This window comes from Oncorhynchus mykiss, chromosome 28 (assembly GCF_013265735.2).
Source record: "Oncorhynchus mykiss isolate Arlee chromosome 28, USDA_OmykA_1.1, whole genome shotgun sequence".
Taxonomy (NCBI): Eukaryota; Metazoa; Chordata; class Actinopteri; order Salmoniformes; family Salmonidae; genus Oncorhynchus; species Oncorhynchus mykiss.
In genome coordinates this window covers 39,066,177-39,091,670 of record NC_048592.1, presented here as the reverse complement: position 1 = coordinate 39,091,670, position 25,494 = coordinate 39,066,177, and the positions used below count along the sequence as shown (strand labels likewise).

The 25,494-nt window shown below is 42.1% G+C and overlaps 1 protein-coding gene across 1 annotated transcript in view; it reads right to left on the bottom strand.

Annotated features, from left to right (window-relative positions):
- Positions 1-25,494, bottom strand: part of LOC118944840 (receptor-type tyrosine-protein phosphatase mu-like) — a 543,829-nt gene that overhangs the window by 241,653 nt on the left and 276,682 nt on the right. Inside the window, exons 9-10 of the mRNA XM_036966400.1 lie at positions 8,719-9,027; positions 6,613-6,722 (exon numbers count right to left, since the gene is read on the bottom strand). Coding sequence (XP_036822295.1) covers positions 6,613-6,722; positions 8,719-9,027 — 419 coding nt within the window. The remainder of the gene's footprint in view (positions 1-6,612; positions 6,723-8,718; positions 9,028-25,494) is intronic.

Here is a 25,494-nt window from a genome sequence, read left to right as displayed (position 1 = left end):
TTGTTTATCCAGTATCATCACTGTTTACTTCCTGTAGTCTAGTTGTTTATCTAGTATCATCACCGTTTACTTCCTGTAGTCTAGTTGTTTATCTAGTATCATCGCCGTTTACTTCCTGTAGTCTAGTTGTTTATCCAGTATCATCACCGTTTACTTCCTGTAGTCTAGTTGTTTATCCAGTATCATCACCGTTTACTTCCTGTAGTCTAGTTGGTTAACTAGTACCATCACCGTTTACTTCCTGTAGTCTAGTTGTTTATCCAGTATCATCGCCGTTTACTTCCTGTAGTCTAGTTGTTTATCCATAATCATCACCGTTTACTTCCTGTAGTCTAGTTGTTTATCTAGTATCATCACCGTTTACTTCCTGTAGTCTAGTTGTTTATCTAGTATCATCACTGTTTACTTCCTGTAGTCTAGTTGTTTATCCAGTATCATCGCCGTTTACTTCCTGTAGTCTAGTTGTTTATCCATAATCATCACCGTTTACTTCCTGTAGTCTAGTTGTTTATCTAGTATCATCACCGTTTACTTCCTGTAGTCTAGTTGTTTATCTAGTATCATCACTGTTTACTTCCTGTAGTCTAGTTGTTTATCCAGTTTCATCACCGTTTACTTCCTGTAGTCTAGTTGTTTATCTAGTATCATCACCGTTTACTTCCTGTAGTCTAGTTGTTTATCTAGTATCATCACCGTTTACTTCCTGTAGTCTAGTTGTTTATCTAGTACCATCACCGTTTACTTCCTGTAGTCTAGTTGTTTATCTAATATCATCACCGTTTACTTCCTGTAGTCTAGTTGTTTATCCAGTATCATCACTGTTTACTTCCTGTAGTCTAGTTGTTTATCTAGTATCATCACCGTTTACTTCCTGTAGTCTAGTTGTTTATCTAGTATCATCGCCGTTTACTTCCTGTAGTCTAGTTGTTTATCCAGTATCATCACCGTTTACTTCCTGTAGTCTAGTTGTTTATCCAGTATCATCACCGTTTACTTCCTGTAGTCTAGTTGGTTAACTAGTACCATCACCGTTTACTTCCTGTAGTCTAGTTGTTTATCCAGTATCATCGCCGTTTACTTCCTGTAGTTTAGTTGTTTATCCAGTATCATCACCGTTTACTTCCTGTAGTCTATTTTGTTTATCCAGTATCATCACCGTTTACTTCCTGTAGTCTAGTTGTTTATCCAGTATCATCACCGTTTACTTCCTGTAGTCTAGTTGTTTATCTAGTATCATCACCATTTACTTCCTGTAGTCTAGTTTTTTTATCCAGTATCATCGCCGTTTACTTCCTGTAGTCTAGTTGTTTATCCAGTATCATAATGTATAAAAGCCCACTTTAAGACACCACTCCTGCTTCCTCCCCATAGTAGAAAAACATTCATTATAATTCCAATTTCAATTCACAAAGGATCAGTTTGGAGTGCTGCATAATTTGTGTCCATCAAGTTTCTGAAATGCTTGGAGGCTTCTTCTCATTTTGTCTTTGTCTGCGTGTGGAATGAGTCTGGCTTGTGTGTGTGTGTGTGTGTGTGTGTGTGTGTGTGTGTGTATGTGTGTGTGTGTGTGTTATTTGGTCTTTGTCTGGTGGAATGAGTCTGCTGTGATGCCAAATCCTATAAAATAGAGAGAAGAGAGAGAGATAGATAGAGTGGAGAAGAGAGAGGAGAGAGTGGAGAGAGAGAGAGAGAGAGAGAGAGAGAGAGGAGAGAGAGAGAAGAGAGAGGAGAGAGGAGAGAGAGAGAGAGAGAGAGAGAGAGAGAGAGAGAGAGGAGAGAGAGAGAGAGAGAGAGAGAGAGAGAGAGAGAGAGAGAGAGAGAGAGAGATTAAAATGACACTGACGTGACGACAGAAGGGAAGGAAACCAGAAAGTGATTAATTGTGCACATGACTGCTTATACTGTTTCCTAGCTGGGAAAATGTAAATTGAGCTTTTGTTAGGGTGCTGGACATTAACTCATGTCTGTGTTGATTGGACAAGTAAATGATACAGAATGAGAAGCTTTATAATTATGTTCTATACAGTATTGCAGTTATTATAGTGATAGCAGTGATTGCTCATGCTTGCTTTGTCAATACTATAGGCTGCTACAGATGTTGGACCTTCATTTGAGCCAGTTTGCTACTGCAGAAATAATATTCCTGCAGCAACAGGAAATTAGCTAAATTATTATGTGGATTATAATTAATGGCCTTTTTTGGTGGGGTTGATACATTTTTCTTAAGGGAAAACCAAGTCTGAAATTTCAAAGTGAAAATACACTACACGTTTTACATTTCCTGAATTGCAGGAAAGTTCTCCTGCAACAGGGTGATCAAATTAGGATCCTACACCTGTACATTTTTACCATAGATATTTCGGGATGGTATTACATAAATACGGGTAATATGATGAGTTGAACAGTTGATTGACAGGTGTAGGACTGTAGAAAGATAAACTTTCCTCTAGTGTGGATGCTCACAAATGTTGTATAGTTATATAGCCTACAGTTATCATTAAAGTTATATAGCCTATAGTTATCATTAAATATATATAGTTAGCATTATAGTTATATAGCCTATAGTTAGCATTATAGTTATATAGCCTATAGTTAGCATTATAGTTATATAGCCTACAGTTATCATTAAAGTTATATAACCTATAGTTATCAGTATAGTTATATAGCCTACAGTTATCATTAAAGTTATATAGCCTATAGTTATCATTAAATATATATAGTTAGCATTATAGTTATATAGCCTATAGTTAGCATTATAGTTATATAGCCTACAGTTATCATTAAAGTTATATAGCCTATAGTTATCATTAAATATATATAGTTAGCATTATAGTTATATAGCCTATAGTTAGCATTATAGTTATATAGCCTACAGTTATCATTAAAGTTATATAGCCTATAGTTATCAGTATAGTTATATAGACTATAGTTATCATTAAAGTTATAAAGCCTATAGTTATCATTATCGTTATGTAGCCTAGAGTTATCATTATAGTTTATCATTAAAGTCATATAGCCTAAAGTTATATAGCCTATAGTTATTATTATAGCTATATAGCCTATAGTTAGCATTATAGCTATATAGCCTGTAGTTATCGCTATAGGTATATAGCATATAGTTATCGTTATAGGTATATAGCCTATAGTTGTCTTAAATATATATAGCCTATAGTTAGCATTATAGCTATATAGCCTACAGTTAGCATCATAGCTATATAGCACTTTAGTTATCACTATAGGTATATAGCCTACAGTTATAGTTATAGGTACATAGCCTATAGTTATCACGGAAGTTATATAACCTATAGTTAGAATTATAGTTATATAGCCTATAGTTAGCATTACAGTTATATATACTATAGTTATCATTATAGTTATATAGCCTACAGTTATCATTAAAGTTATATAGCCTTTGGTTAGCATTATAGCTATATAGCATATAGTTATCATTATAGCTATATAGCCTATAGTTAGCATCAAAGTAATATAGCATATAGTTAGCATTATAGTTATATAGACTATAGTTATCATTAAAGTTATATAGCCTATAGTTATCATTATAAAGTTGAAGTCGGAAGTTTACATACGCCTTAGCCAAATGCATTTAAACTCAGTTTTTCACAATTCCTGACATTTAATCCCAGTAAAAATTCCCTATCTTAGGTCAGTTAGGATCACCACTTTATTTTAAGAATGTGAAATGTCAGAATAATAGTAGATAGAATGATTTATTTCAGCTTTGAATTCTTTCAACACATTCCCACTGGGTCAGAAGTTTACATACACTCAATTAGCATTTGGTAGCATTGCCTTTAAATTCTTTAACTTGGGTCAAATGTTTCGGGTAGCCTTCCACAAGCTTCCCACAATAAGTTGGGTGAATTTTGGCCCATTCCTCCTGACAGAGCTGGTGTAACTTAGTCACGTTTGCAGGCCTCCTTGCTCGCACACGCTTTTTCAGTTCTGACCACACATTTTCTATCGGTTTGAGGGCTTTGTGATGGCCACTCCAATACCTTGAGTTTGTTGTCCTTAAGCCATTTTGCCACAACTTTGGAAGTTTTCTTGGGGTCATTGTACATTTGGAAGACCCATTTGCAAGCATGCTTTAACTTCCCGATTGATGTCTTGAGATGTTGCTTCAATATACCCACATAATTTTCCCTTCTCATGATGCCATCTATTTTGTGAAGTGCACCAGTCCCTCCTGCAGAAAAGCACCCCCACAACATGATGCTGCCACCCCCGTGTTTCACAGTCGGGATGGTATTCTTCGGCTTGCAAGCCTCCCCCTTTTTCCTCCAAACATAACGATGGTCATTATGGCCAATCAGTTCTATTTTTGATTAATCAGACCAGAGGACATTTCTAAAAAAGTATGATCTTTGTCCCCATGTGCAGTTGCAAACCGTAGTCTGGCTTTTTTATGGCGGTTTTGGAGCAGAGGGCTTCTTCCTTGATGAGCGGCCTTTCAGGTTATGTCGATATAGGACTCGTTTTACTGTGGATATACAGTGCCTTGCGAAAGTATTCGGCCCCCTTGAACTTTGCGACCTTTTGCCACATTTCAGGCTTCAAACATAAAGATATAAAACTGTATTTTTTTGTGAAGAATCAACAACAAGTGGGACACAATCATGAAGTGGAACGACATTTATTGGATATTTCAAACTTTTTTAACAAATCCAAAACTGAAAAATTAGGCGTGCAAAATTATTCAGCCCCCTTAAGTTAATACTTTGTAGCGCCACCTTTTGCTGCGATTACAGCTGTAAGTCGCTTGGGGTATGTCTCTATCAGTTTAGCATATCGAGAGACTGAACTTTTTTCCCATTCCTCCTTGCAAAACAGCTCGAGCTCAGTGAGGTTGGATGGAGAGCATTTGTGAACAGCAGTTTTCAGTTCTTTCCACAGATTCTCGATTGGATTCAGGTCTGGACTTTGACTTGGCCATTCTAACACCTGGATATGTTTATTTTTGAACCATTCCATTGTAGATTTTGCTTTATGTTTTGGATCATTGTCTTGTTGGAAGACAAATCTCCGTCCCAGTCTCAGGTCTTTTGCAGACTCCATCAGGTTTTCTTCCAGAATGGTCCTGTATTTGGCTCCATCCATCTTCCCATCAATTTTAACCATCTTCCCTGTCCCTGCTGAAGAAAAGCAGGCCCAAACCATGATGCTGCCACCACCATGTTTGACAGTGGGGATGGTGTGTTCAGTGTGATGAGCTGTGTTGCTTTTACGCCAAACATAACGTTTTGCATTGTTGCCAAAAAGTTCAATTTTGGTTTCATCTGACCAGAGCACCTTCTTCCACATGTTTGGTGTGTCTCCCAGGTGGCTTGTGGCAAACTTTAAACAACACTTTTCATGGATATCTTTAAGAAATGGCTTTCTTCTTGCCACTCTTCCATAAAGGCCAGATTTGTGCAATATATGACTGATTGTTGTCCTATGGACAGAGTCTCCCACCTCAGCTGTAGATCTCTGCAGTTCATCCAGAGTGATCATGGGCCTCTTGGCTGCATCTCTGATCAGTCTTCTCCTTGTATGAGCTGAAAGTTTAGAGGGACGGCCAGGTCTTGGTAGATTTGCAGTGGTCTGATACTCCTTCCATTTCAATATTATCGCTTGCACAGTGCTCCTTGGGATGTTTAAAGCTGCCTGTTGTGTTCCTTGTTCTTCATGATGCTCTCTGCGCTTTTAAAGGACCTCTGAGACTATCACAGTGCAGGTGCATTTATACGGAGACTTGATTACACACAGGTGGATTGTATTTATCATCATTAGTCATTTAGGTCAACATTGGATCATTCAGAGATCCTCACTGAACTTCTGGAGAGAGTTTGCTGCACTGAAAGTAAAGGGGCTGAATAATTATGCACGCCCAATTTTTCAGTTTTTGATTTGTTAAAAAAGTTTGAAATATCCAATAAATGTCGTTCCACTTCATGATTGTGTCCCACTTGTTGTTGATTCTTCACAAAAAAATACAGTTTTATATCTTTATGTTTGAAGCCTGAAATGTGGCAAAAAATGTGGTCGCAAAGTTCAAGGGGGCCGAATACTTTCGCAAGGCACTGATATATAGACATAGTTAACCTATAGTATGGACATGATATATAGACATAGTTAACCTATAATATGGACATGATATATAGAGAGTTAACCTATAGTATGGACATGATATATCGACAGAGATAAATCTTCTTCGGGATCGGTGTCCCTAACACGGGACGGTTGAGCTAACGTAGGCTAATGCGATTAGCATGAGGTTGTAAGTAAACAATAACATTTTCCAGGACATAGACATGTCTGACATGGGCAGAAAGCTTAAGTTCTTGTTAATCTAACTGCACTGTCCAATTTACAGTAGCTGTTACAGTGAAATAATACCATGCTATTGTTTCATGACAAGTTATTAATAAATAAATTAGGCACATTCGGGCAGCCTTGAAACAAAATGTTTAACAGAAATACAATGGTTCATTGGATCAGTCTAAAACTTTTTTCATGAGGGACATGAGGGAAAACAAGACACCTGTTTGTTTCACATCAATAATTTGCCGTCATCTAAAACAAATTAAATCAATCAATCCGTCTTTTCACCTCGTACTGAGTGATGATTCCGTAGGTCTGGGCTGGTTCTCTCCATTTCAGGATCATCTTCTCTTCATAAGCACTGCCCTGGATGGACTCCAGAGGAACCGCTCCAGGTACTGAGGGGGACAGGACCAGAACAAACACATGAGAAACACCTCCCTCCTTAGAGGCACTCCCCTGGAACGAGCAGGGATGGGCAACTTTGATGGGGGGGGGGGGGGGGGGGGGGTTGGGGACACCAAAAAATCAGTGAGCAGTGGCTTGTGGCTCTGCATACCCACATCCAATTTTATAACTCATTTTATGCAATTCTTTTCATTTTGCCATTGGGTAGAGATAAATTGTTTGCAGTAATTCGACCATGCTTACTAAAAGTTTACGTAGCTGGCAACTCGACTAATTGACCAATCGCGAAGAATTTCGTTGACATGGGCTAATTGAGTGACTGCTGTTGCACAACCACATTTTGACATCACACCGTGTGCCTCTATAATTCCAACTCTCAACAGGCCTGCCAGTTTCCCGCATAAGGCTGCGTTTTTCAGAAGCAGTCCGAATTCCGATTCACTAGTTCTTTCCACTAATTGCGATGTAATTTAAAGCATTACGATGACTGTACCAGTCGCATCGGTATTTCCCAAACAAGCACGTAGAGAGAACGTTCTCCAAGTGCGTCGGTACACCATCTCACGTGACACAGACGTCATTTCAACGTCTACTTTTGAGTTGTCAACTAACGTGAATGCAACGTGAAATCAACGAAACATTTCACCATGTTATTGGATTTAAGTTTTTTTTTTTATTATGAAAAAAAAAACGAAATTCTATTCCCCGAGACTTTAGTTAGTTCTTTTGATAATACCTGTATTCCTGGGACTAGTCAGTCTTTAGACAGGTCTAGTCAGTGTTTAGACAGGTCTAGTCAGTCTTTAGACAGTTCTAGTCAGTCTTTAGACAGGTCTAGTCGGTCTTTAGACAGGTCTAGTCGGTCTTTAGACAGGTCTAGTCGGTCTTTAGACAGGTCTAGTCGGTCTTTAGACAGGTCTAGTCAGTCTTTACACAGGTCTAGTCAGTCTTTAGACATGTCTAGTCGGTCTTTAGACAGGTGTAGTCGGTCTTTAGACAGGTCTAGTCGGTATTTAGACAGGTCTAGTAGGTCTTTAGACAGGTCTAGTCGGTCTTTAGACAGGTTTAGTCAATCTTTAGACAGGTCTAGTCAGTCTTTAGACAGGTCTAGTCGGTCTTTAGACAGGTCTAGTCGGTCTTTAGACTATTAGTCTTTAGACAGGTCTAGTCAGTCTTTAGACAGGTCTAGTCAGTCTTTCGGCAGGTCTAGTCAATCTTTAGACAGGTCTAGTCTGTCTTTAGACAGGTCTAGTCAGTCTTTAGACAGGTCTAGTCCGTCTTTAGACAGGTCTAGTCAGTCTTTAGACAGGTCTAGTCCGTCTTTAGACTCTAGTCAGTCTTTCGACAGGTCTAGTCAGTCTTTCGACAGGTCTAGTCAGTCTTTTGACAGGTCTAGTCGGTCTTTAGACAGGTCTAGTCAGTCTTTAGACAGGTCTAGTCGGTCTTTAGACAGGTCTAGTCAGTCTTTAGACTGACATGTAATGGACCACTGGAGTAATGCATAGACATCCAGTCACTGTGCTAACGCAAATTAGCATTGGCTCGCGAAACCACCTAACTTCGTTTATACTGGACACAGAGACATAAAAATGGTATCCACAAGTTCATCTGACTCTGGGGAAGTAGATACAGGGCCTCATTGTCAACATCCTGAAGTATCCCTTTAAGATTCATCAATAATTTATATTTTAGTACATGATATTCGGCCTGCAGCTAAACCTCAGAATAAAACTTGATTGCACTGTCCCTGTTTTGTCTGTAGCTCCATGTCTGGTCTCTTTCTGACCCCCACTCTGGGTTCTTTAACACATTTTATACACCTTCATATAACCCTGTCATAAGCATGTTATAACCATTCTGAGGTATTTATACACCTTCATATAACCCTGTCATAAGCATGTTATAACCATTCTGAGGTATTTATACACCTTCATATAACCCTGTCATAAGCATGTTATAACCATTCTAAGGTGTTATAACACTCACCATCTTCATCCGTCTGCAGCTCCATCTCTGGGCTCTCTTTGACCCCCTCCGGGTTCTTGAGGACCAGTTTGACTGACAGGTTGGTGTAGGGGGTCAGGTTGTGGATGGTGTGCTGGGGGTCGCGACCCAGGGTGTCGTAACACACCTCCTCCCGGGTCTCGTCCTTCCCCGCCACTTCGGATCGGTACTGCACCGTCAGGTTGTAGCTATGGCAACGCGTGACGTTGTAGCCGAAAGGCTCCCAGCGAACAGTGACTTGTTTTGATTGGACGTCAACGACTTCTAGATTACTGGGACCGTGGATTGGCTCTGTGGGGGAGATGGAATATATAAATATATATAAACGATAGATAAGAATGTGGATCTCATTAGGAATATGTGTGTGTGTGTGTGTGTGTGTGTGTGTGCGTGTGATTATCCTAAGCAAATTGTTTATATTACATGGGATCTGTGGTGGAAGAAAAAAAACATGTTCGTTTGAACGTAACCTTTGTTCTAACAAGCAAAGCCTCTATCATCCCTCCAGACCTACCGGTGACAGTCTCTCTGTATGGGACATATCATCCCTTTCCTATTTCTGGGTATTTCTCTATCTTTGCTCTTTTTCCCCCATCTCCCTTTCTTTCTCTCTTTTGTTCTCGCTCTCTTCCCCTCCCTCTCATCTCTACCCTCCTTTCTCTCATCTCCCTCCTCTTCTCCTCCTACTGTCCCTCTCCCTCTCCCCTCTCCCCTACAGGAGGCGAGCAGACTAGCAGCGAGAGCTCAAGGTAATGGGATCCATTTCCCTTCCATGTTGAAGTTTCAGTCCATTTCTCCAACATTTTACCACCTATTAGCTGGTGCCAGGGCTCAATTGATCCTCCTCCAGGAGACACCAACAGTTCCTAGGGAGAAGACTGGATGAGAGGAGACTAGGGAGAGGGCCGGAGGGGAGGAGACTAGGGAGAGGAGACTAGGGAGAGGACTGGAGGAGAGGAGACTAGGGAGAGGACCGGAGGAGAGGAGACTAGGGAGAGGACCGGAGGAGAGGAGACTAGGGAGAGGACTGGAGGAGAGGAGACTAGGGAGAGGACCGGAGGAGAGAAGACTAGGGAGAGGACTGGAGGAGAGGAGACTAGGGAGAGGACCGGAGGAGAGGAGACTAGGGAGAGGACCGGAGGAGAGGAGACTAGGGAGAGGACTGGAGGAGAGGAGACTAGGGAGAGGACCGGAGGAGAGAAGACTAGGGAGAGGACTGGAGGAGAGGAGACTAGGGAGAGGACCGGAGGAGAGGAGACTAGGGAGAGGACTGGAGGACAGGAGACTAGGGAGAGGACTGGAGGAGAGGAGACTAGGGAGAGGACTGGAGGAGAGGAGACTAGGGAGAGGACCGGAGGAGAGGAGACTAGGGAGAGGACCGGAGGAGAGGAGACTAGGGAGAGGACTGGAGGAGAGGAGACTAGGGAGAGGACTGGAGGAGAGGAGAGTACTGGAGGAGAGGAGACTAGGGAGAGGACTGGAGGAGAGGAGACAAGGGAGAGGACTGGAGGAGAGGAGACTAGGGAGAGGACTGGAGGAGAGGAGACTAGGGAGAGGACTGGAGGAGAGGAGACTAGGGAGAGTACTGGAGGAGAGGAGACTAGGGAGAGTACTGGAGGAGAGGAGGCTAGGGAGAGTACTGGAGGAGAGGAGACTAGGGAGAGGACTGGAGGAGAGGAGACTAGGGAGAGGACTGGAGGACAGGAGACTAGGGAGAGGACTGGAGGAGGAGACTAGGGAGAGGACTGGAGGAGAGGAGACTAGGGAGAGGACTGGAGGAGAGGAGACTAGGGAGAGGACTGGAGGAGAGGACACTAGGGAGAGGACTGGAGGAGAGGAGACTAGGGAGAGGGGACTAGGGAGAGGACTAGAGGAGAGGAGACTAGGGAGAGGACTAGAGGAGAGAAGACTAGGGAGAGGACTGGAGGAGAGGAGACTAGGGAGAGGACTGGACTCTCTTATTCTGTTTCTAATCGGGACGCCACAAAAATGAAAACCAAGTATCAATGGAGCCACAAGAGCATACAAAATATGTGACGATTGCTATAAAATGTTCAAATCAACAGTGTTTGCTTTCAATTCAATTAGATTTGGCTGATGACCAAAATTGCAATGAAAATCCCCCAGTTGAAATAATTTTTAATCCTCATAAACCATCCAATAATCAAGCTATTACAATTAATCAGTGTGATGACTACAAGTGTTGGCAATGTACACAATAATCAATGGTTCTCGGGAAATTAGGTCACGGCAGAGAGAGAGAGAGCGAGAGAGAGAGAGAGAGAGAGAGAGAGAGAGAGAGAGAGAGAGAGAGAGAGAGAGAGAGAGGGAGAGAGGTAAAGATACAAAGAGGCAAGACAGGCTGCTGTTAAATGAAAGATGGAACAACACTTTGAGAGAAGAGAAGAGGTGTGATCTCTCCATCTCTCCTGTGCTTTAATAGAGAAGTTGAAAGGAGTGGTGAAGGTAGAGAAATATAAAGGGAACAGAGGAGACAAAGATAAGCAGACCCGTCAGCTGATTGAAGACAGAGGAGGGGAGTGTGTGTGTGTGTGTGTGTGTGTGTGTGTGTGTGTGTGTGTGTGTGTGTCTATGAAGTAAGGACTCAGACTCCCAACTAATACATGGAAAGCACAGGAATGTATAACGTCAAAGGGCGAATGAGAATACTTCCTGGAAGGATGAAGCATCCCAACGTTCTAATCAACATCATAAAGGTTACTGGTTTTCTTCAACTCTGTAATATCTTGTTTTCAGTATCTTCTTGGTAAGCGTACATGACTTCTGAAAGCATAACAATATATCGTTCTGTACTATATAAATATGTAAATTATTTTGCAAACACAAATCTATAGGTTACGGGTATGTCCAATAAAATAAAATAAAATTGTATTTGTCACATGTGAAGAATACAACAGGTGTAGGTAGACCTCACAGTGAAATACTGAATACAACAGGTGTAGTAGACCTTACAGTGAAATGCTGAATACAACAGGTGTAGTAGACCTCACAGTGAAATGCTGAATACAACAGGTGTACTAGACCTCACAGTGAAATGCTGAATACAACAGGTGTAGGTAGACCTCACAGTGAAATGCTGAATACAACAGGTGTAGTAGACCTCACAGTGAAATGCTGAATACAACAGGTGTAGTAGACCTTACAGTGAAATGCTGAATACAACAGGTGTAGGTAGACCTTACAGTGAAATGCTGAATACAACAGGTGTAGTAGACCTTACAGTGAAATACTGAATACAACAGGTGTAGTAGACCTCACAGTGAAATGCTGAATACAACAGGTGTAGTAGACCTCACAGTGAAATGCTGAATACAACAGGTGTAGGTAGACCTTACAGTGAAATGCTGAATACAACAGGTGTAGTAGACCTCACAGTGAAATGCTGAATACAACAGGTGTAGTAGACCTTACAGTGAAATGCTGAATACAACAGGTGTAGTAGACCTTACCGTGAAATGCTGAATACAACAGGTGTAGTAGACCTCACAGTGAAATGCTGAATACAACAGGTGTAGTAGACCTCACAGTGAAATGCTGAATACAACAGGTGTAGTAGACCTCACAGTGAAATGCTGAATACAACAGGTGTAGTAGACCTTACAGTGAAATGCTGAATACAACAGGTGTAGTAGACCTTACAGTGAAATGCTGAATACAACAGGTGTAGTAGACCTCACAGTGAAATGCTGAATACAACAGGTTTAGGTAGACCTTACAGTGAAATGCTGAATACAACAGGTGTAGTAGACCTCACAGTGAAATGCTGAATACAACAGGTGTAGTAGACCTCACAGTGAAATGCTGAATACAACAGGTGTAGTAGACCTCACAGTGAAATGCTGAATACAACAGGTGTAGTAGACCTTACAGTGAAATGCTGAATACAACAGGTGTAGTAGACCTTACAGTGAAATGCTGAATACAACAGGTGTAGTAGACCTCACAGTGAAATGCTGAATACAACAGGTTTAGGTAGACCTTACAGTGAAATGCTGAATACAACAGGTGTAGTAGACCTTACAGTGAAATGCTGAATACAACAGGTGTAGTAGACCTCACAGTGAAATACTGAATACAACAGGTGTAGTAGACCTCACAGTGAAATACTGAATACAACAGGTGTAGTAGACCTTACAGTGAAATGCTGAATACAACAGGTGTAGTATACCTTACAGTGAAATGCTGAATACAACAGGTGTAGTAGATCTCACAGTGAAATGCTGAATACAACAGGTGTAGGTAGACCTCACAGTGAAATGCTGAATACAACAGGTGTAGTAGACCTCACAGTGAAATACTGAATACAACAGGTGTAGTAGACCTTACAGTGAAATGCTGAATACAACAGGTGTAGTAGACCTCACAGTGAAATGCTGAATACAGCAGGTGTAGTAGACCTTACAGTGAAATGCTGAATACAACAGGTGTAGTAGACCTTACAGTGAAATGCTTAATACAACAGGTGTAGTAGACCTTACAGTGAAATGCTGAATACAACAGGTGTAGTAGACCTCACAGTGAAATGCTGAATACAACAGGTGTAGTAGACCTCACAGTGAAATGCTGAATACAACAGGTGTAGTAGACCTTACAGTGAAATGCTGAATACAACAGGTGTAGTAGACCTCACAGTGAAATGCTGAATACAACAGGTGTAGGTAGACCTCACAGTGAAATGCTGAATACAACAGGTGTAGTAGACCTCACAGTGAAATACTGAATACAACAGGTGTAGTAGACCTCACAGTGAAATGCTGAATACAACAGGTGTAGTAGACCTCACAGTGAAATGCTGAATACAACAGGTGTAGTAGACCTTACAGTGAAATGTTGAATACAACAGGTGTAGTAGACCTTACAGTGAAATGCTGAATACAACAGGTGTAGTAGACCTCACAGTGAAATGCTGAATACAACAGGTGTAGGTAGACCTCACAGTGAAATACTGAATACAACAGGTGTAGGTAGACCTTACAGTGAAATGCTGAATACAACAGGTGTAGTAGACCTTACAGTGAAATGCTGAATACAACAGGTGTAGTAGACCTTACAGTGAAATGCTGAATACAACAGGTGTAGTAGACCTCACAGTGAAATGCTGAATACAACAGGTGTAGTAGACCTTACAGTGAAATGCTGAATACAACAGGTGTAGGTAGACCTCACAGTGAAATGCTGAATACAACAGGTGTAGTAGACCTCACAGTGAAATGCTGAATACAACAGGTGTAGGTAGACCTCACAGTGAAATACTGAATACAACAGGTGTAGGTAGACCTTACAGTGAAATGCTGAATACAACAGGTGTAGGTAGACCTCACAGTGAAATACTGAATACAACAGGTGTAGGTCGACCTCACAGTGAAATACTGAATACAACAGGTGTAGTAGACCTCACAGTGAAATGCTGAATACAACAGGTGTAGGTAGACCTCACAGTGAAATGCTGAATACAACAGGTGTAGGTAGACCTCACAGTGAAATGCTGAATACAACAGGTGTAGTAGATCTCACAGTGAAATGCTGAATACAACAGGTGTAGGTAGACCTCACAGTGAAATGCTGAATACAACAGGTGTAGGTAGACCTTACAGTGAAATGCTGAATACAACAGGTGTAGGTAGACCTCACAGTGAAATGCTGAATACAACAGGTGTAGGTAGACCTCACAGTGAAATGCTGAATACAACAGGTGTAGGTAGACCTCACAGTGAAATGCTGAATACAACAGGTGTAGGTAGACCTCACAGTGAAATGCTGAATACAACAGGTGTAGTAGACCTTACAGTGAAATGCTGAATACAACAGGTGTAGTAGACCTTACAGTGAAATGCTGAATACAACAGGTGTAGTAGACCTCACAGTGAAATGCTGAATACAACAGGTGTAGTAGACCTTACAGTGAAATGCTGAATACAACAGGTGTAGTAGACCTCACAGTGAAATGCTGACTTACAACAGGTGTAGTAGACCTTACAGTGAAATGCTGAATACAACAGGTGTAGTAGACCTTACAGTGAAATGCTGAATACAACAGGTGTAGGTAGACCTCACAGTGAAATGCTGAATACAACAGGTGTAGTAGACCTTACAGTGAAATGCTGAATACAACAGGTGTAGTAGACCTTACAGTGAAATGCTGACTTACAACAGGTGTAGTAGACCTTACAGTGAAATGCTGAATACAACAGGTGTAGTAGACCTTACAGTGAAATGCTGAATACAACAGGTGTAGTAGACCTCACAGTGAAATGCTGAATACAACAGGTGTAGTAGACCTTACAGTGAAATGCTGAATACAACAGGTGTAGTAGACCTCACAGTGAAATGCTGAATACAACAGGTGTAGTAGACCTTACAGTGAAATGCTGAATACAACAGGTGTAGGTAGACCTTACAGTGAAATGCTGAATACAACAGGTGTAGGTAGACCTCACAGTGAAATACTGAATACAACAGATGTAGGTAGACCTCACAGTGAAATGCTGACTTAACCAACAACGCAGTTCAAGAAATAGAGTTAAGTAAAAGATTTACAAAATAAACTGAAGTAAAAAATGAATACCAGGCGGTGATGCAACCAGTCAGGATGCTCTCGATGGTGCAGCTGTATATATTTTCTGAGGATCTGGGAACCCATGTCAAATCTCTTTCAGTCTCCTGAGAGGGAAAGGGCATTGTCGTGCCCTCTTCGTGACTGTCTCGGTGTGTTTGGACCATGATAGTTTGTTGGTGATGTGGACATCAAGGAACTTGAAGTTCACGACCCACCCCACTACAACCCGGTAACCCCGGTTCTCTTATAGAGGAGAGTAAAGGAAATCTTTGACTATGTACAGACTCAGTGAGCATAGCCTTGCTATTGAGAAAGGCTTATTTATTTTCCCTTTTGTACATTAACCATGTGTACATTGTTACAACACTGTATATATACAGTACATAATAATGACATTCGTAATGTCTTTATTGTTTTGAAACTTCTGTGAGTGTAATGTTTACTGTTAATTTTTATTGTTTATTTCACTTTATATATTATCTACCTCACTTGCTTTGGCAATGTTAACACGTTTCCCATGCCAATAAAGCCCCTTGAATTGAATAGTAACATTCGATTCCTCTCTGTCCAGAGTGGGGGATCAGAAGCATGTCTGACAACTATTAGGCCAATGTGTTTACGCCCAGAGGGACATTGTGGAACAGGCCGACAATGCTCATTTTCCTGCCATTGGTACAGATAGGCAGCAGCCCTGCCGTAACGTCCCTCCTCGACGACTTTGAGAGGAAGTCGCTACTCCCCTGGTAGTGGGTTCCCCAGCGACGGTAAAATCCGCACTTGAGTTTAGTCTGCCTGGCACATCTGTTGCTCTGAGAGACAACATATGTTCGCTGCTCGCTCCGTAACAAGATCGTTCTCGCAGTAGTGCCGGTGGAGAGATGGGTTTAAGTGAGGTCGCCCAACGCTGGAAGTCTTTCATGAGGAGGAGGCCAAGCGAGACTAACACAACTATGGAGTACCACAACTATGGAGTACCACAACTATGGAGTACCACTACCATGGAGTACCACAACTATGGAGTACCACAACTATGGAGTACCACAACCATGGAGTACCACAACTATGGAGTACCACAACTATGGAGTACCACAACCATGGAGTACCACAACTATGGAGTACCACAACTATGGAGTACCACAACCATGGAGTACCACAACTATGGAGTACCACAACTATGGAGTACCACAACCATCGAGTACCACAACCATGGAGTACCACAACTATGGAGTACCACAACCATGGAGTACCACAACTATGGACTACCACAACTATGGACTACCACAACTAACGACTACCACAACTATGGAGTACCACAACTATGGAGTACCACAACTATGGACTACCAAGCGAGACTAACACAACTATGGAGTACCACAACCATGGAGTACCACAACTATGGAGTACCACAACTATGGAGTACCACAACTATGGACTACCACAACTAACGACTACCACAACTAACGACTACCACAACTATGGAGTACCACAACTATGGAGTACCACAACTATGGACTACCACAACTAACGACTACCACAACTAACGACTACCACAACTAACGACTACCACAACTAACGACTACCACAACTATGGAGTACCACAACCATGGAGTACCACAACTATGGAGTACCACAACTATGGAGTACCACAACTATGGACTACCACAACTAACGACTACCACAACTAACGACTACCACAACTATGGAGTACCACAACTATGGAGTACCACATCTATGGACTACCACAACTATGGAGTACCACAACTATGGAGTACCACATCTATGGACTACCACAACTATGGAGGCCATGAGCCAAAGACACCTCAGACAAACATCTAGTATGTGACCGATGTTGCCAGGCGAAACACAGAGGCAGTGGCGAAAGCTGTCGCTCTCTCCACGACCAACAGACACCTCAGACAAACATCCAGTATGTGACCGATGTTGCCAGGCGAAACACAGAAAGCTGTCGCTCGCTCCTCAACGAGCAGGTTACAAAGACCAGAGACAATTCATCGATGTTCTGCTGAGTCGGTAAAGGCCAGTTTTATGGCACAATTTATCCTGAATCCCACAGCGAGCAGGTGCGACAACAGCTGGGCTGTGTGCTCTGTATATCAACCAGTTGATGTATGGGAGGGCAGCTTTGGTAATGAACGTCCATGGGGCCGGGGACAGACCGAATGGTGAGGTGAGATATCTGCAGTCTACGCCCTGTGTACAGGATAAACTCTGATGTGAAAATAAGCACACACGTACACACACACACACACACACGGACAAATAGGGCCCCTCTTCTTTAAGTCACTATGTTGTTTAGGAAAAGCAAAGGAGAGCCGTTCAGAAAATATACTTTAAAACCATCCAGAAAATATACTTTAAAACCCTCTATTTGCGGAACTATCTCTTGGCCGCACTGCAGTGGGGAATTGTTACACTGCAGGCCCAGAGAATGGAAGGGTTGCCAGGCACACAAATCAAATTAGACCACAAACTCTCAAAGAGACAAATGCACTAAAGTATGAATTTCAAGAAGCAGTGACTGGGTGGCTGGAAAGGAGAGGATGTGGCCCAAATTATATTCTATTCCCTATACAGTGCACTACTTTTGACCAGAGCCCTATGCCACCCTATTCCCTATACAGTGCACTACTTTAGACCAGAGCCCTATGGGGGTAGTGCACCACTTTTGACCAGAGCCCTATGCACTATAGTGCACTATATAGGGTGCACTTTTGGGATACAACCAAAGTCTCATTTCTGGAGGAGCGTTCATGGAGAATGTCACACTCATCCTTGCATTGGAGAGATAATGTCCACTGCTCCTCTCCTCTCCTCTCCTCTCCTCTCCTCTCCTCTCCTCTCCTCTCCTCTCCTCTCCTCCTCCTCTCTTCTCCTCTCCTCACCTTTCCTCCTCTCCTCACTTCCTCTCCTCACCTCTCTTCCTCTCTTCTCCTCTCCACACCTCTCTTTCTCCTCCTCTCCTCTCCTCTCTCGCTCTCCTCTCCTCTACTCACCTTTCTTCCTCTCCTCTCCTCCTCTATTCCTCTCATCTCTGCCTCTCCTCAATCCTCTTCCTCTCCTCCTCTTCTCTCCTCCTCTCTATCTTTCCTCATCTCCAGCCTTAGTCAACAGAGGGAGAGACCTTGGCATGAAGCTATGCTTGAACAAAAATTGGAAAATAAAACAAAGCTGATGAAGTAGGGAGGATAGTAATTGTTTAGGTTCATTAGGGTAAAAGAGAGAGCTGAAGAGAATATAATTTATATTGGTTCTACCAATTATATGCCAATGGCTTTAATGTGTATCTAGGGTTTCCTATTGGATCTACTACAAATGGGCCTAATGTAAAAAGTACAATGAATCGACCATGAGACTTGCTATTTGTCAAGACGTTGACAGTCACAGCTTCCTTAAACGAAACCACCAGCTGGCCCATCAAGCCCCGTGGACCGGTGCCCAATAACCACTCACCCATGACTCATAAAATGACCTCCACTGTTAACATCACGTGTCAAACTCGTTCCACGGTGGGCCGAGTGTCTGCGAGTTTTTCGCTCCTCCTTAGGTCACTAATTAGTAACGAATTCCCCTCACATGCTTGTCTAGGTCTTAATTGAAAGGGAAAAAAAAGTAAAACCCGAAGACACTTGGCCCTCGGTGGAATGAGTTCGACACCCACTGGTTTACATCAACAAGGAGTGTCATGTACTTCAGAGGCTGGTGAGGTTTGAAGAGCAGGTCAAACACCCACCTCCTTCCCCATCCTCCACACCAGCTTAACCTGAAATGAAGAGGCTGCATTGAACACACACACACACACACACACACACACACATTTATTTTACTATCCTTGTGGGGACCAAACAATTGATTCCCATTCAAAAATCTTATTTTCCTTAACTCTTAACCTAACCCTAACCTTAACCCCAAACCCCTAACATAAACCTTAACCATAATGCCAAACCCTAACCCCTTAACCCTAACCTTAACCCCAAATCCTAACTCCCAACCTAACCCTTAACCCTAACATTAACCCCAAACCCTAACCCCTAATCTAACCCTTAACTCTAACCCTAACCCCAAACCCTAACCCCTAACCTAACCCTAACCCCAAACCCTAACCCCTAACCTAACCCTTAACTCTAACCCTTAACCCTAACTCTAACCCTAACCCCAAACCCTAAACTTAACCCCTAACCCTAACCTTAACCCCAAACCCTAACCCTTAACTCTAACATTAACCCCAAACCCTAACCTAACCCCTAACTCTAACCCTAACCTTAACCCCAAACCCTAACCTTAACCCCAAACCCTAACCCTTAACTCTAACATTAACCCCAAACCCTAACCTAACCCCTAAATCTAACCCTAACCTTAACCTTAACCCCAAACCCTAACCCCTAACCTTAATTGTAACCTAACCCCTAACCTTAATTGTAACCTAACCCCTAACCTTAATTATAACCTAACCCTAACCCTAAAATGGCCTTTTCCTTGTGGGGAATGGCGACCTGTCCATTGATTTAATAACTTTGTGAAGACTTCTGGTCCCCAAAAGGATAATAAAACCAAACAAACACACACAGCATTTGTTTAACTATATTTGTGGAAACCTGAAATGTATTTCCATTCAAAATCCCAATTTTCCCTAACCCCTAAACAAAACCCTTATTCTAACCTTAACCCTGACCCTAACCCCTAAACAAAACCCTTATTCTAACCTTAACCCTGACCCTAACCCCTAAACAAAACCCTTATTCTAACCTTAACCCTGACCCTAACCCCTAAACAAAACCCTTATTCTAACCTTAACCCTAACCCTAACCCCTAAACAAAACCCTTATTCTAACCTTAACCCTGACCCTAACCCCTAAACAAAACCCTTATTCTAACCCTAACCCTAACCCTAACCCCTAAACAAAACCCTTATTCTAACCTTAACCCTGACCCTAACCCCTAAACAAAACCCTTATTCTAACCTTAACCCTGACCCTAACCCCTAAACAAAACCCTTATTCTAACCTTAACCCTAACCTTAACCCTGACCTTAACCCTAACCTTAACCCTAACCTTAAACCTAACCTTAAACCAAGCTTAAACCAAGCTTAAACCTAACCCTAACCCTAACCCTAACCCTTAAACCTAACCTTAACCCTAACCTTAACCCTGACTTTAACCCTAACCTTAAACCTAACCTTAAACCAAGCTTAAACCTAACCCTAACCCTAACCCTTAAACCTAACCTTAACCCTAACCTTAACTCTAACCTTAACCTTAAACCTAACCTTAAACCTAACCTTAAACCAAGCTTAAACCTGACCTTAAACCTAACCTTAACCCTAACCTTAACCTTAAACCTAACCTTAAACCTAACCTTAACCCTAATCTTAAACCTAACCTTAAACCAAGCTTAAACCAAGCTTAAACCTAACCTTAAACCTAACCTTAAACCTAACCTTAACCCTAACCTTAAACCTAACCTTAAACTAACCTTAAACCTAACCTTAACCCTAATCTTAAACCAAGCTTAAAACAACCGTTTGTCCTCATGGGAATGTGGGAAATGTCCCCATGTTCCTTGTTTTACAATCCTTGTGGGGATTGTGAGTGATTTGCAGTACCCACAAGGGTAGTAATACAAGCTCTCACACACACACACACACACACACACACACACACACACACACACACACACACACACACACACACACACACACACACACACACCTTAATCTGAAATGAAGGGGCTGCATTGAAGGGCTGATAGCCTCTATAAATCACTGGGTGTGTAAAGTAGGAGAAAAAGAGAGGCAACCATTTTAATACGGTCATTGAGACTGTCTGAGCACCCTTTTCACTATGTAGTGCACTACTATAGACCAGAGCCCTATTCCCTATATAGTGCACTATTATAGACCAGAGCCCTATTCCCTATATAGTGCACTACTATAGACCAGAGCCCTATTCCCTATATAGTGCACTACTATAGACCAGAGCCCTATTCCCTATATAGTGCACTATTATAGACCAGAACCCAATTCCCTATATAGTGCACTACTATAGACCAGAGCCCTATTCCCTATATAGTGCACTATTATAGACCAGAGCCCTATTCCCTATATAGTGCACTACTATAGACCAGAGCCCTATTCCCTATATAGTGCACTATTATAGACCAGAGCCCTATTCCCTATATAGTGCACTACTATAGACCAGAGCCCTATTCCCTATATAGTGCACTATTATAGACCAGAGCCCTATTCCCTATATAGTGCACTACTATAGACCAGAGCTCTATTCCCTATATAGTGCACTACTATAGACCAGGATCCATAGAGGGAATAGGGTGCCATTTGGGACCTATCCACTGAAGGTGTGTATGAGTGACAGCTGAAGAAGAGGAGGAACTATTACACCAGTCAACTGTGACCGTATACCTTACCTCACATAACCTTACCTTACATTACCTCACATAACCTTACATTACCTCACATAACCTTACCTTACATTACCTCACATAACCTTACATTACCTCACATAACCTTACCTTATATTACCTCACATAACCTTACCTTACATTACCTCACATATCCTTACATTACCTCACATAACCTTACCTTACATTACCTCACATAACCTTACATTACATTACCTCACATTACCTTACATTACCTCACATAACCTTACCTTACATTACCTCACATAACCTTACCTTACATTACCAAACATAACCTTACCTTACATGACCTCACATAACCTTACCTTACATGACCTCACATAACCTTACCTTACATGACCTCACATGACCTTACCTTACATTACCTCACCTAACCTTACCTTACATGACCTCACATAACCTTACCTTACATTACCTTACATAACATTACCTTAAATGACCTCACATAACCTTCCCTTACATTACCTCACATAACCTTACCTTACATGACCTCACATAACCCTACATTACCTCACATAACCTTACCTTACATGACCTCACATAACCTTACATTATATTACCTTACATAACATTACCTTACATGACCTCACATAACCTTACCTTACATTACCTCACATAACCTTACATTACCTCACATAACCTTACCTTACATTACCTCACATAACCTTACATTACATTACCTCACATAACCTTACATTACCTCACATAACCTTACATTACCTCACATAACCTTACCTTACATTACCTCACATAACCTTACCTTACATTACCTCACATAACCTTACCTTACATTACCTCACATAACCTTACCTTACATGACCTCACATAACCTTACCTTACATTACCTCACCTAACCTTACCTTACATGACCTCACATAACCTTACCTTACATTACCTTACATAATCTCACCTTACATGACCTCACATAACCTTACCTTACATTACCTTACATAACCTTACCTTACATGACCTCACATAACCTTACCTTACATGACCTTACATAACCTTACCTTACATGACCTTACATAACCTTACCTTACATTACCTTACATAACCTTACCTTACATTAGCTTACATAACCTTACCTTACATGACCTCACATAACCTTACCTTACATTACCTTACATAACCTTACCTTACATTACCTTACATAACCTTACCTTACATGACCTCACATAACCTTACCTTATATGACCTTACCTTACCTGACATGACCTTACATTACGTTACATTACCTTACCTTACATTCCCTGACATCACATGACATGACCTTACATTATATTACCTTACCTCACATAACCTTACATTACTTTATGTGATCTTACCTTACATAACCTTACATTACCTTACATTACATAACCTTACATTACCTTACATTACCTTGGCTCACATAACCTTACATTACCTTACCTTACATAACCTTACATTACATTACCTTACATAACCTTACCTTACATTACCTTGCCTCACATAACCTTACCTTACATGACCTCACATAACCTTACCTTACATTACCTTGCATAACCTTACCTTACATTACCTTACATAACCTTACATGACCTCACATAACCTTACCTTACATGACCTTACTTGCTAATCACACCCTGAAACTGCTATTTTCCGCTTAGAAAGCAAAAGGTGTTCTATATAATTCTCACAAACGCTCCAGGAAACAGAACCAAGGTGACAAATTTCATATATGAAAACACCCTAAGTACTGGAAATATGACTTTATAGTTTTTTCTCAATCGCGTACAGGCAATGATCAAATGATCAAATACATTCACAGAACCTCTGATCATTGTATTGTCTTCATACCTAACTTACATTTCTTGGACCACCTAGCCTACCTTACCGAATAGGGCTATCTTCTGTATACAACCCCTACCTTGTCACAACAAAACTGATTGGCTCAAACGCATTAAGAAGGAAAGAAATTCATTTTTTTTTAACTTTTAACAAGGGAACACCTGTTCATTGAAATGCATTCCAGGTGACTACCACATGAAGCTGGTTGAGAGAATCCCAAGAGTGTGCAAGGCTGTCATCAAGGCAAAGGGTGGCTACTTTGAATAATCTCAATTATAAAATATATTTTTAATTGTTTAACAATTTTTTTGGTTACTACATGATTCCATATGTGTTATTTCTTAGTTTGATGTCGTCACTATTATTCTACAATGTAGACACAAAGAAAAACACTTGAATGAGTCCAAACTGCTTGACTGGTACTGTATATATTTGTAAAAAAAATATATGTATGTGGGGTGATTGGAAGTGATGCAGACAATTACATTGATGGAAGCTACAATCTACCTGCATTATTAAACCTGATATATACCCCCTGAATTATTTTTAGCTGGAGATGATTTTAAATGACTGGATAGAGGACAAACTGCAGTAGTCGGTTCGGCGACGTTTTGTAATGTTGCATTTTGATACAGGCGATAATCCGTTGTTTCTATGTCAACCAGTTCTGTTCTAGTTCAGTCTTCTGTGATGTATATAAAGTGTAATATTGGGATGCAAACTCAAAATGTAATACATTTCAACTCTATATCTGACATGGTACAGGGGTCACCAGTACAGAAAGAGAAACACAATGTTTTGGCAATCACTGATCAATCTATTATCACATTGAAATCAATAACATAGCTTGAGGGGGGAAATGAGGTTCCAGCTCCTGTTTAAAATGAACACAGCTTCAAAATCATACACACATCTGGTAATAATGTGCACTATTTTTAAACATTTCCCCCAATGTGGAATGTTCAAAACGTCAGCATGTCCCTACCCCCCACCCACCCCTAACCCCCACTCTCCCCTACCCTACCCCCCACCCACCCCTAACCCCCACTCTCGTCAGCATGTCCCTACCCCCCACCCACCCCTAACCCCCACTCTCGTCAGCATGTCCCTACCCCCCACTCACCCCTAACCCCCACTCTCGTCAGCATGTCCCTACCCCCCACCCACCCCTAACCCCCACTCTCGTCAGCATGTCCCTACCCCCCATGCACCCCTAACCCCCACTCTCGTCAGCATGTCCCTACCCCCCACGCACCCCTACCCCCCACTCTCCCCTACAGCATGTCCCTACCCCCCACTCTCCCCTACAGCATGTCCCTACCCCCCACTATCCCCTACAGCATGTCCCTACCCCCCACTCTCCCCTACAGCATGTCCCTACCCCCCACTCTCCCCTACAGCATGTCCCTACCCCCCACCCACCCCTACCCCCCACTCTCCCCTACAGCATGTCCCTACCCCCCACCCACCCCTACCCCCCACTCTCCCCTACAGCATGTCCCTACCCCCCACCCACCCCTACCCCCCACTCTCCCCTACAGCATGTCCCTACCCCCCACCCACCCCTACCCCCCACTCTCCCCTACAGCATGTCCCTACCCCCCACTCTCCCCTACAGCATGTCCCTACCCCCCACTCTCCCCTACAGCATGTCCCTACCCCACACAAACCGTCTAATTCAAGGAAAGTACTGTAATATAAATACATATTTTATTGCGCACAATTTAACCGGTTGCTCTAGAAATTGTTATTTTCACTGGCCTCCCAACCCTTACCCACACTCCCCCTACCCACACTCTCCACTACCCCCCACTCCCCCCTACCCACACTCCCCTTACCCACACTCCCCCTACCCACACTCTCCACTACCGCCCACTCCCCCCTACCCACACTCTCCCCTACCCACCCCTACCCC